At 36.4% G+C, this 12,450-nt stretch overlaps 2 protein-coding genes across 2 annotated transcripts in view; one reads left to right on the top strand and one right to left on the bottom strand.

The window, feature by feature from the left end:
- Positions 1–8,528, top strand: part of LOC146597843 (cell cycle control protein 50C-like) — a 32,181-nt gene extending 23,653 nt beyond the window's left edge. The window contains exons 10-12 of the mRNA XM_085301471.1: positions 629–986; positions 5,487–5,605; positions 8,249–8,528. The gene's annotated coding sequence lies outside the window, so the exon portion shown is untranslated. The remainder of the gene's footprint in view (positions 1–628; positions 987–5,486; positions 5,606–8,248) is intronic.
- Positions 1,198–12,450, bottom strand: part of DCBLD2 (discoidin, CUB and LCCL domain containing 2) — a 62,867-nt gene continuing 51,614 nt past the window's right edge. Inside the window, exons 12-17 of the mRNA XM_085301478.1 lie at positions 8,796–8,943; positions 8,207–8,371; positions 7,123–7,216; positions 6,712–6,761; positions 5,441–5,578; positions 1,198–4,385 (exon numbers count right to left, since the gene is read on the bottom strand). Of these exons, the coding sequence (XP_085157604.1) occupies positions 3,943–4,385; positions 5,441–5,578; positions 6,712–6,761; positions 7,123–7,216; positions 8,207–8,371; positions 8,796–8,943 (1,038 nt within the window). The 3' untranslated portion in view covers positions 1,198–3,942. The remainder of the gene's footprint in view (positions 4,386–5,440; positions 5,579–6,711; positions 6,762–7,122; positions 7,217–8,206; positions 8,372–8,795; positions 8,944–12,450) is intronic.

Below are 12,450 nucleotides of genomic sequence, written 5' to 3'. Positions count from 1 at the left end.
AACTTTTCTTCCTAGAAACAATGCTGTATTTGTGAAGTGAACAGACTGCTTGGCCTTGTACCTTAAGTGCTTTGTACAGTCTTTTACTGTTGCTTTAGAGCAGCTATGGGAAAGTAACAAAAAAGTATGCCAGGAGGCTTTTCAGTCCCTTTGATGTGCACTAAGGGGTAAAAGGGCTTTTCCTGTCAAAATTCCATCTGCTACTGAAGCACTTTCACAAAGCCAAATCCATTTCTCCTTAATTTTTTTCCCTCTCCTCTCCTGGTTCAGATGTGTAGAACTTTAAATGTAAAGTTGAGGCAGCCTGAACCGAAGTAGTAGTATTGCAAATTACTCTTCACACAAGACGCATGTTTGTTCAACAAGGTGCAGAGACAGGTAAGGAAGTGACACATGTTCTGCTTTATGCAGATAGCTTTTGTCCCATTTGAGGCCAGGCCCTCTAACATAGCAGTCAACTAATGCAGAAAAGCTCACAAACATGCTGGCATTCATGTTCTGAAAACCAACCTGCTTATAATGTTACAAAAATGTTTCATTTGCCAAGCACCAGAATAAGCCATTTAGGATTCAAWTTTAAACTCATGTTATTTGCAAGAAAGGAACAGTTGTGTTTTTCTTGCTTTAGGAGCATCTCTGTAGTGCAAGAATTAAGATGAAGAAATAGAAGGCTTTGAAAACAAAATCAGCTTTTTCTGGATGTGGAAAATACCTGTGATCTGATGAAAAACTAAATCAGCACTACCTCTGCTACTACTGAGATGACAGGTTGACCAAGGTGGGGAGGTCAGGTGGTCACTGTAACTGAGCCATGCAGTACACTGGACTRGAGCCTGCCTCATCACAGTACCAGAGCGGGCAGCTGCCTGTGCTGTGCCTCAGCCCCTCCTCACGCAGGACTCCAGAGCCAGCAGGTAACTCCAGGGAAGCTCCTGCCTGTAAATACCACTTCTCTGTGCAGCCAACTCCAGCTACGAGGAGTTCTGGTAAGTGTCATCTTTCTACTATGCTAGGTGAGATGGGGGAGGGAGGAARCGGTCTTCTCTGAGTGGCTGCTTTGTACAGCTACTGATGGGGCAGTACAAGGTAGGGTACAACCCCCATTGTAGTATGTTAACTGATAAATATTGCTCTTGCCTTTCCAACCTATGAATTAATTAAAGTAGGTGTTAGGAAATACAAAGATATGTAGCATAATACTTATGTACAATTTATTTAAAATACTTTTAACATACATTAAAAAAACCCTCACTATTTATACAGTCTAAGTTCTAGCAACATATACAAATACTGAGCAACTACAATACATGCTGAGGTAAGAATGTACATTCTGGGAGAATAGTCAAGCCATTTTCATTCCAAACAAGATTGAAATGCATTTTATATCCATATTTCTTTTTATGTAAAAGAGCCTCATTAAATTTACCTCTGCTTGTATCATATACATAGGAAAATGCTGATCTTAGGTGTGTCATTGGCAGCTTACATTTSCAAATCAGTGTTTAACAGTTCATAGCATATGTTTTATACCTAACTTTTGCATATTYAACCTTATCTTCTTACCCCTAGCAGGTAAAATGTTCAGAGTTGAAAGCAGGGAGCAAAGTATAAGACCAACTTCTTTCATAAAAAGAACTTACATTTTTAAACAGCCATTTCAGTCAACTGCTCACACTGTTCAGATAATGAAACTGTATTAATGCTGCTTCAAAATAAACCAGTCCACTGAAGAAGAAGTTTAATACCATCATGACCTACAGTATACCTGTAAGTAAGTCATGCCATACCTGGCCTACAGTAAAAATTAAATGCACGTTTTCAGGAATTTTTTTACTACTATGAACACATCCATTTATTTTTATGACAGATTAGCCTAAATTGGTATGGTTTGAGAAAGCAGAAGTTTCTTCACTTAGCTGGAATCAGTATATTGCGTCTTGATGCAAAGGAATAACCTTCCACTCTTCTCAAATAAAATTAGCTCAGTTATTCTCAGTCATAGTTGTTACCGATGGGTAAGAACAATCTTAATATTTTTAAGCAAAACTACAAAGCTTGCAGACTAGCTTTATCAAGCAGAATAAGTTGCAATAGTATCAAAAGAATACAACAATATGCACGAATTACCTTTTCATGAATTGGTCTTGTATATACCATTGCTTACTTCCACATTTATATTTAGGCATTAGAAACAATTCTTAAAGAATCATTTTCACCATGAAAAAAACGGTAGAAGTAGGCTTTAAAGCAATACAGTGTATGTAATAACATACTCTAGATGTTGAATAGGCCACAAATAATGTTGCATTACTGTTTCAGCTTCTGTGCAAACAAATTTTCAAGTGGTAGGTTAGAATACTGTACTGGTATAAGCATGTAATGGTAGTCATTATTAGCAATATTTTAGATTCTATTTGTATACTATCCATTCAGTACATGGACTATGGGCAGTAAACAAGGCTCATTTGAACTACATCAAAGGAAAAAAAAAACAGGAAAAGTCCATAAAACTGGGCTAATGTATAACTAGGGGTTTTCACATTTGTAAGTTAATTCAGCATCCTCCCAACAGTGCTGTTACAAAAAAAATGGCTTTATTTTTTTAGAGCTTCTACTACTTGTGTTTATATTAAAAAGGCTGTGCTTTCTTTCTAACAAGATAAAAAAAACAGCAAATGTGACATCCAATTTGTTTTCATTAGGTGATTATCTAAATAAAACTAGTCTATGTTATCTCAAATAGAAGACTGCAGCTTTTCCGTAGTAGAGAAAACTGGAACATTTAAAGGTTATATATTCAATTAAATGCTTCTGAAATTGATACACTTTGAAAGAAGCTGCATCTCTAGCAAAGGTTTTGTAATCTTTTATACTTCTAATAAGGAACAATTGTAAAAAAAAATCCCTAGGGCCAAGTTTTCCAATTGTGCTAAAATGTACCATATGTGCTAAATGTATTTTTAACACCCAACTTTATGCACCATTGCAATATTTGTGTGCTTCCTATGTACACACAGAAGTATATACATACCTTTGTATATGCTTACATCTTAAAACACACAATAGATACAGGGAAAAAAACCTCTCCAACTCAGTCACCTTGAACACTTGGAAGCTTCTTGCAAGCTGACCACTTGGGGAAGGTTTTGAGTTCAAGGCAAACAATAGTAGCCTTCGCTTAATAGGGAAAACATAGAAGTTGTCTTGTAGTTTCCTTGAAAGACTTGGGTCTGTGCCTACTGTATCTCTAGAAAGCAACAGGACTTAGTGGCTTAAGATCAGACAAARAAAAATTATACAGCTAGCAGATTCTAGTTTTAGAAAGATAAAAGAAAAATGGTATGGAAAGCATGTGAGAAACCCACACCTGGTGATTCCCGATCCTGTGAACAAAAGTAGCATCAAGACCACTTTGCCAGGAAGTTAATGGGTTTTTTTTTGCCATCAATCCTAACGGTGGTTTTTGGAAGTTCAAAGTTGTGCAGCTATTCTACAGTGGAAAATGAATTTTAGAAGTTACAGTGCTTACTAATGGTACTATTTCTTAAAAAAAAACAAAAAAAAACCCACTCCTAAAATCTGTACGTAAGACCTATATTGCTGACTTTCGTACTTCAAGCTGTTTCTTCCAATTTATAATTCACATCTATGAAATGCTGAAGTTAATCTTGAAAAGTTGTTCTTTCATGTCTGACAGACAATTGTACAGTAGTAGAAAAAAATGCGTGGTTTCTCAAGAGACAAGCTGTAATTGTATATCCTCAGGAAAAGGCAGAATTACTGGTTTCCCAAATCTCCGATAACCCATTTTTTGGTTTAATTGTATTATTTAAGACAAATTAATATTAAGACAATGTGATCTTAAAAAATGAAACTATGAGCTTTAAGGAGATGGCTTTTAAAAACAAGCCACTTTTGCTGTTATCCTACCTTACTCACGAGCTARCTCAGTTCATCCTTATTCCCAGTGGAATGGGGCATGCTCTGTGGTACTTGGTATACCAACTCGTCTGCAGCACCTGGCCCCAGCTGCCCCTTTGGCGTATCATACAGTGCCTGAGCTGATGAGGAACTGTCTGTCCTAGATAAGAGTTTATTGTAAGTTCCTGCTAGTGGAGGAGCTTGATTCCCTGCAGTTTTGAAGGTGGAAATAGAAGAAACGCCAAGAGGTGTGCTGGGATGACTGGACATGTCCATGATTATTGGAGTTGCATATTCTGGTCCAGTTATAGGTAGTGGCTCAGCATAAGCATGATAAACTTCTTGTATAGGTGAATTGTAAGGGTCCAGATCAGCATAACTTGCTTCTTTCCCTTCGTCTGGTTTAAAGGTTGATCTCTGATGGAGCGTGCCGACAATTCCCCCTACCAGCGGCTGAGCATACTCTGTGTAGCAAGCCCCAACAAAGCAAAACACAAATACATTTAATGATTTTTTTTTTATAATGGCATCACATTAAATAAATCTTATCAAGAGTGTCACTGCAGTTATTATCCTAGATCAGACCAGTGGGCTCTGTCTGCCAGTGGTATGTGCTTCAGAAAAAAATAGTCAGTTCCAGGCTGCTGGATAGCTTCTGCTGTGAGGTTCTGATTTCTCAGGTTTGTAACACTTTTTCCTATATAAGGTGCAATTTCCTGTGTTGCAAATCTGCCTCAAAGCAACCTGTTCTTTTTTTAAGCTTTCTTCCCTAGAAAATACGAATTAAATGAAATTATCCTGGCTGGCTTTGGCTCAGCTGTGGTTGGAGTTGGGGGAGAAGCAAGCACATGGTCCACTGAGATGTTTTAGTTTGACAAGTAATCTGAACAACAAAAGCTGGAAGTGAGAAAATGGGATAACTAACTGAGTAAAAACAAACAAGCTGTCAGCCAAAAAGAAAAGTAATTCTGCTTGCTGTGAAGACAGAATGTTGCAGGTCTGCATATTTCYGTTATCAATAAGTAAACATAGACCCAAAGGCAGAGTCACTCATCCTTCTCCAGTGACTAGTTCACCAAGTAAATGGCATATCCTATTATCAGCAATTCTTCATTTTTGAAATCGAAGGGATGACTTATTTCATACAATCTTTGCAGGAAACCATGCGACATATTAGATTTATGTATAAATATGATGTGATGAAGTTACTTTCAGTGATGAAAACAAGGCTAAAGAGACATTCAGCCCTTCATGAATTTGAAGAACAAATACAAGCACAGAAACTTTGAGTTAGTGCATTTACTTGCGAAAATGTCTATCCATAGCACGTAATCATTAAATAAATACATACTTCCATGGTACTCTGAGAACAGATCTGAAACAGTCTGTGTTTTAAGAAATGTATGTATCAGTAGAACTGTTTATTTCTGCTCTATCCACCCAAACATGCAGCCTAAATTGCTGATTTTTTTGGGTATTTCATATATATTAYATACCCCAAAGCAATAATAAAAAGTACCTGCAGACTCTGTCTGTAACATTGCTGGGACTTCTCTTGGTCTTAGGCGACTGATTTCACTGTTGCTGTAGCGAACAGGAGTTTCTTCATGTTCTGCTGATTTGGTGGGGAGAAACTGCTTCATTCCTTTCCACCATCCTTTACAGATTTTTTTTTTAAAAAAAGGTAAGAATGTATACGTATGTATGTCCTGTGTTTGAAGCTATTGAAGAGAAAGTCTTTTATACTACTAATTTTATGTTTTGTAGTAGCAAGTAAAGAAAGCAATTATCAGTATTTGCTTGATCAATCAATAGATTCAAAAAACACAAGACAATGTTTAACAAAATTTGAAGTAACCTGTGAGACAGGTCAGAGAGCGGGTCAACGGAGTTGAACAACATTTTTTGAAATTGCATTTTGCTAAATTTCAGTGTCCCTTCATCACAGATTGGCATACTAAACATTCATATTTAAACAATCAGGAAAAAAAATCCAGTACGTCTRTGATAAATACAAGATGTTTGGACTGTAACATTCTAATATAACAATGCTAGGTCTTTTCAGAAGTGGACATACAATAAATAAAAAAATAAGATCATTAAAAGATTTCTCGCCTAAAGTATAAGGTGCACTTAAGACTGTTAGTGAACAAATGCACAGATGTGGAATACCAAAATGAGAAGAGAAAAATGATGMATAGTCAGATAGATAGATAGTAAGAACGTGACTGCTTCAGCAGATCTTTCAGCTCTAGCCTAAGAGTTCTCAGGGCACTTGATAAATGCTGCTCTGCAGAARTGTCTGATCTCAAGTTAGTGGGGAACAACAGCACAAAAATGGAAAAATCTACCTAAAGGGGAATTCAAATAACCCCACACTCTTAACAGAGCAATGAAGAAAGATAAACTTGACAGACCTGTATGCCAAGATGAAAGGCATTTTCCAGGAGGAAAAATACCAGGTTCTGATTATTAACTGTTTAAAAACATTCCTTAGACATGAGTTTTCCCCATCTTGTTGTAATTAAGAGGCTCTAAAATTTGTTTACCAGAATTCTAAAGCTGTAGCTCTGACTGGAGAAAAGACATCTACTTCTGAAGAGAATTCAGAGACCCAAAAGTAAATTCTGCTCAGAAGGGACATTCAGTCACTACCCCTAAGTTTAGGATAACCAGCATTAGAGGAAAGTTTCTGCTAGCGGAAAAGAGATCTAAGTCACTGCAATTTATTAAAATACATATTAAAGCAAGAAAGTCACATAAAGGATTTTATAAAATGATTTTTGTTACCTGCACGATCCCAGTAAGGTAGATCGTAATTGCCTTCAGTTTTTTTCTTGCTGTAAGAGAAAGAAAAAGGAGTATTTTAGCTGGTGTGCTTATCAGAAAATGCAGCTGTTCCCTTTACTGTAACTAGGGGTCCAGTACAAGCACCAATAACCTGGCTTCCCCTCACCAGTCTGCTGCTACTGAAAAAAATCTGTTCAGGAAAAGCACTTTTGATGAAAATAGTTACAGAAAGCAGTTTTCATTATGCTAGCTCTTAAAATGAAATTCTTCTCACAAACACCACATTTTTGAAAAAAAAATGTTTCTAGAAATGCAGACAATGCAGTTCCCATAGTAATATATGCAAAATGTTTCCTTCCCAYACACCAGACTAACAGTGATTTAAAGTATTTTTTTAATCCATTAATTTACCGGTTTCTCCAGTGCCATGCGCAAACTAAGATAAGAATCAGAGTAGTGAAGACCATCACCAATACTGGAACCAGAACTGCTGCCAATGCCACATCTGAAAGTCATTAAACAAAGTGGTATAAGATAGAAGACCTTCTCATAAATCACTTTTTAGTTTGAAGATTTTGGGAAAAAGCATGTCATTTTCTAAATGTTTTTTATTGTCTATCACACTGGATACGCTATAGCATATCTTTAGCTATAGCACAGCTATACTACCCTGTTGGATGTCCTACATTTTAACTATCAGTGCATTAACACCTAGCTCTTCTATATGTGTGCACAATCAGTATTTTTGTAAGTAAGTTTTTTTAAAATCAGTTTTGAAATAAATACAATTTTTTCTATTAAAAAGACATAGATTATTATGAATAAAGAAAAGCAAGAGAGGCCAGGAATAGGCAACCACTTAGGTTCGACCCACCTAAAAGAGGTAAATATCACAACAGTGTCATAATTGATCACAGTTAGTCTATGCAGAATTTGCACTTGCCATCAGACCATTCTGTCTGCTGTCTTCCAAAGGCTGCTCTATCAATGACTATATTTGTTCTGATCTTGCTCCCCTCTCTGACCATTTTCTCTGCTAAACAACACGATGCCGCCAGTGATGTGTTTTTCAGACTTCATGCCAACATGACTGTTCCATAAAAGATTAGCTATGTCAAAAGTGTTTTGCTGTAAGAAATTATCAAATTAAATAACAAAGCAGTTACTTCTGATTAACTCTGAAGGGAAGTCCAAGTTGCAGCTTTTCCTTTTGATGAAAAATCTGTTCAGTAATTAAAAACTGAACTTGGCTTGAATAACAGCTTTGAAAGCAGGCACTTAATTTTTACATCTCTTACAAAACTGGTTTTGCTTCTGTATACAGTATGCAAGTGTACATTTTCATCACGACCATCTTTAATAGAACAATAAATATTTAAAAACTTATTTACTATAGCATATAAAGATTGCAGAGAAAAGCTAAATTCAGAAGAACCATTTAAATATATATGAAGTACTGTAAGGAATTCTCAGACACCTGCTTAAGTTTGGATACCTTTGGTTACGCTGGGGGTCACTGTGGTGTTTTTTATTTCAGGTGTGAAGGTTGTTTTATCTGTCTGCAAYGAAGTCTTCACTGAATGAATGAAGTCATCACTGAAGTCATTCTTGTCATCATTGTTCTGATGTGGCGGAGGCATGGTAATTTTTGGAGCACGGCCTTTAGAGAAAAAGTAATTATAAAGGTGTTTGAAGTGCTAGTTTTTCATGTTTCCTTTTTAAGAAAAGGGAGCTGGATCTATTTATTCTAAAACTTTTGTTTGTGTTATGTGATAAGGAAAAGAAAAAAAAACATAAACTTATAACATGGAAAGCAAGTGATTGATGTCTTCTGAAACACTTATTTTTCTATCTTATCTGGTTAAACATAAAGGGGATGTTTCCCAGGACAAGCCTCATAACTTACTTACTTAAAACAAAAAACAACCCACCACACACACAGAAGTACCAGTTACAGAAAGATTCCTCAGCTAAGAATAGTATTTTTTTTCCATGTTGTAAAGTTGCTAAGTAATCTTTACAAACATATTCCATTGCTTCACAGGTTTTGTCTTGCACAATTGAAAGGCTTTAAGTTGTCTTACCTACACTAAACTGACATCCTAGGAGTTCCACTTTCATTGCAATTTTCTGGTGCCATTTTAAGGGGTTAATCCTAAAAAAACGTGCAATAATAGGTGGAATGAAATTATTGCGAACTTCCTGGTAACATTCAGTGTTCCCTTGAAATATCTGGGGGGAAAAAAAAAGACTATGTTATAGAAGTAACTAACACTAAGCGCAACCAATTTTACAATTTTAGTATTTTATTTACCAAAAGCAAGCAGTGCAGAATCCTGAGAATATTTCACTCCAGAACAGTGCTGTTGCACATCTCCACTCCTCCTGCCTTGCGCATGTGCGCACACACAGGAAAAGAAAGGGGGGGAGGGGAGAGGAGTAAGGGGAGAAACTTGGTATCTCTTGCCTTATTTCATATAAAGGTACTGTGGAATATTCTACTGCTGCTACCAAGGTAATACCTRTTACAAAAAAATCCTGCATACTAATGCCATTGAGAAATAATTTTAATTCAGTGCTGTCTTTGCTGTCTTAGTATTTTCCGCTCACTCTTCAAATATAGCAGGCAGTTTTGACAGTGGAAAAATAGGAATTACCGCTGCCTTTTCACAGTGTAATAGTTTAAGCATAGTCTGTTTTGTGAATGGTATTTTTTAGGAAGAAGTAGTATTTTTTAGGAAGAGACAGAAGTCACATATGTAATCACACTGTCCTCTAGTGGTTGCTGCCCACAAAGACTGAAGGACAAGCAAAATAAAATGTTTGAAGATTGTTAAGAATGGGTTAAGATGGGTTAAGAATGTAAAATCTCTAGTTCACAATCTCACGTGGAATCACATTCAGTTCAGGAAGAAAACAGAGCAGAATTTGCATCAAGAAGGAGCTAAAGCTGATCAGTCCTTGCTAGCCAAAGCATCGCTGGTGTATTATTCAGACATGAAGAACTCATGATTTGACAATACAGAATCATTTTGTCTGGTGGAAATTTATAAACAATAAGCAGATAGTCAGTGAATGATGCAGAGCAGGCATATCTACAAAACTACAAACTAAGTTTTTCACTGAGCTATTTGGTCTAGCCTTTCACTGAGAAGTCTAGACCAAATACTCCATCCAGTAAACCATTTCATTATTTTCTTTGAGATGACTTTGGTTTAAGAGATTCGTGCCTGGGCTCCCTGATACACACAATATGTGCGTCTCCGCTCTCCGCTTGYTTACACAAGCACTGTAAGCACTACTTAAGTGCAAGAATTCTGGTTTATCATTACATACTCAGTAACTGTCCTCATGTTTGGAAGCACTGACTGAGCAAGTAAACACAAGTCAATTTTAACTGCGTAGAGAATAAGAAATTTAAATATAAATGCCAGATTTCACATAGGAGTAGCATTGGTTTTTATTCATCTCAAATTAGTTACCAGCATTTTTATTTTTAGATAACCAGACAAGGCTACCAAACTAACTGCTAACCCATTCATGATACCAAAAAATTGTGGTACGAAAAATCTAGGTACAATTTAAAGTGGTGGGAAATGCAAGACATTTGCCTTGAAAGCATATAATGACTGTATTCTTCTCCAACTTACTGTAGTTTAGTTATTACAAGTAAATGGCTTTCTGTGACATTTATCCTGTTTTTGAAAAGTACTCTGAAAATAAGCTTCTTGCTATACTTAAATATTCCTATAATGAATGGAGACAGATTAAATGGTGGGGCAAGTCTAGGCTGTTATTTTGAAAATCAATGAGTAATACAAAGACGCAAAATAGTCTACATGTCCAAATATTGACAATCTAATGACACATCACAAGAATAGAGACAAAACATTGGGTTCCAATTTGCAGCAACTTTTCCACATATGAAGGCTATTCCTCTATTACTGAACTGAAACACAGGAAGTTCCACCTGAATAGGAAGAGGATTTTCTTTACTGTGAGAGTGACAGAGCACTGGAGCAGGTTGCCCAGAGAAGTTGTGGAGTCTCCCTCTCTAGAGATACTCAAAACCCACCTGGATGTGATCCTGTCTAACATGCTCTGGGTGACCCTGCTGAGCAGAGAGGTTGGACTAGATGATCTCCAGAGGTCYCTTCCAGCCTTAACGATTCTGTGATTTTTGTTTTTAGGCTGACAAATAGCTACAGCTCACACCAGAGGATTATTTCTTTCGATAAAGAGGCAAATCAGAAGCAAAACACATCAGTGAATCTGTGAGAGGACACATATAATCTGAACTGCTGTACTATATTCTTCTCTGTGTTGTATCATGCCAGTTTCCACTATTAGGAGGAGGCACAAGCAGCATGCRGACACTTTAGCAACAAATGCAAAAGTCAAATAGAAAATCTACAAGTCTGTTTCTGATCTCCAGGAGCTGCCCCGCACTGTCTGACCATTAGTCTCACTTCAGGTTTCTAAGGATAAGCATGGAAGACTGAAGGAAGTCAGAATCACTGATGTTGGCTATTGTCTTCAGACAAGATTAACATTAAAGTAATTCCTTACTCCAGGCTTTTATTATGACCAAGCTTTTGATGTTAAGTATCAGGACACTAACTCAACTTTGCCTGCAGTTCAGYATTTCATGTTCACTTGTTTTTTGCACAAAAATTTGCTTTGCTTTTTTTTATATTTGCTTAATACAAACAGTGCAAGTATACTGAAGAGAAACCACTTTCATATTCCATTTAAACTCCCTACAAATGCCTCTGTGCTTTCAAACTGATCTTTTCAATAGAGCAACTTCAACCTGTCATCTCTCCCCAATCCAAACATTTTCTTCTGTTTTACAGATAAAAATGTTAAGAAAATGAGTACTAGCACACCTCTATGTGATTGATGATAGTTTCATCATTGAGGACTGCAGGAAATCCTTAGAAAACCTTCCAGTCTTCTAAACACCACAGACAATCATTATTAGTCAGTTTTAATCATTTTTCAGAAAGCAACTGAATAGTAATTCMTGATTTGTCTGGTGTGCAATTATACAAGACTCAATGGGAGAAAAAGTGCATAAGCATCTAAAAGCAAAGCTGTATCAAATGAGATCAAGCTAGAAAGAGGAAAGTAAAGATTAATCATACTGATTGCCTTTTTTTGTGTGTCACTTCAGTATTTTCCCTCACAGCTGATACTTTTTGCATATGTAGTCACCTTTATACATTGTACATGACAAACAGTGCAAATAAAAAAAGAAAAACCTGTATCTATCTATAATACTTAAGATCCACATTTTGTTACCCTTCATGAAGTTGCAAGAAAAAGAAAGAATATGCTCAGACTATAATGCAACAGCAGCAAAAATTTCTTAGGAAAATAATCATATTAAATACGAAGCCTGAATCTAGGAATTTCTAGCTAACCAAGGTTTTACTATAAGGCCAGAAGAGGGCACTCAAAAAACTAGAAAAGYAAAAGGGGTGGTGGTGGTGGTTTGTTTTGGATACTTCATATTAACAATCTGTTTGTTAGTTCATATGTAGATTTAAGGAGATGGACCAATCCTGGCAGTCACCAATGTCTCCTCCTTTCAGGATGCTTTCCTGCTGTCATTATGTCCAGTAGTTAGAAAATCTCTTGATTTCACAAGCAATATACTTTTACATCTCACCTAATTAACAGGAGGKTTGGAAATGCAACACCAAAGGTATTTTTAACACCTGAAATCTTTTCAGG

The sequence above is a fragment of the Rhea americana genome, unplaced genomic scaffold (assembly GCF_003343005.1).
Source record: "Rhea americana isolate MKP2758 unplaced genomic scaffold, rheAme1 scaffold_177, whole genome shotgun sequence".
NCBI lineage: Eukaryota > Metazoa > Chordata > Aves > Rheiformes > Rheidae > Rhea > Rhea americana.
This window is presented reverse-complemented; position numbering and strand designations above follow the sequence as displayed.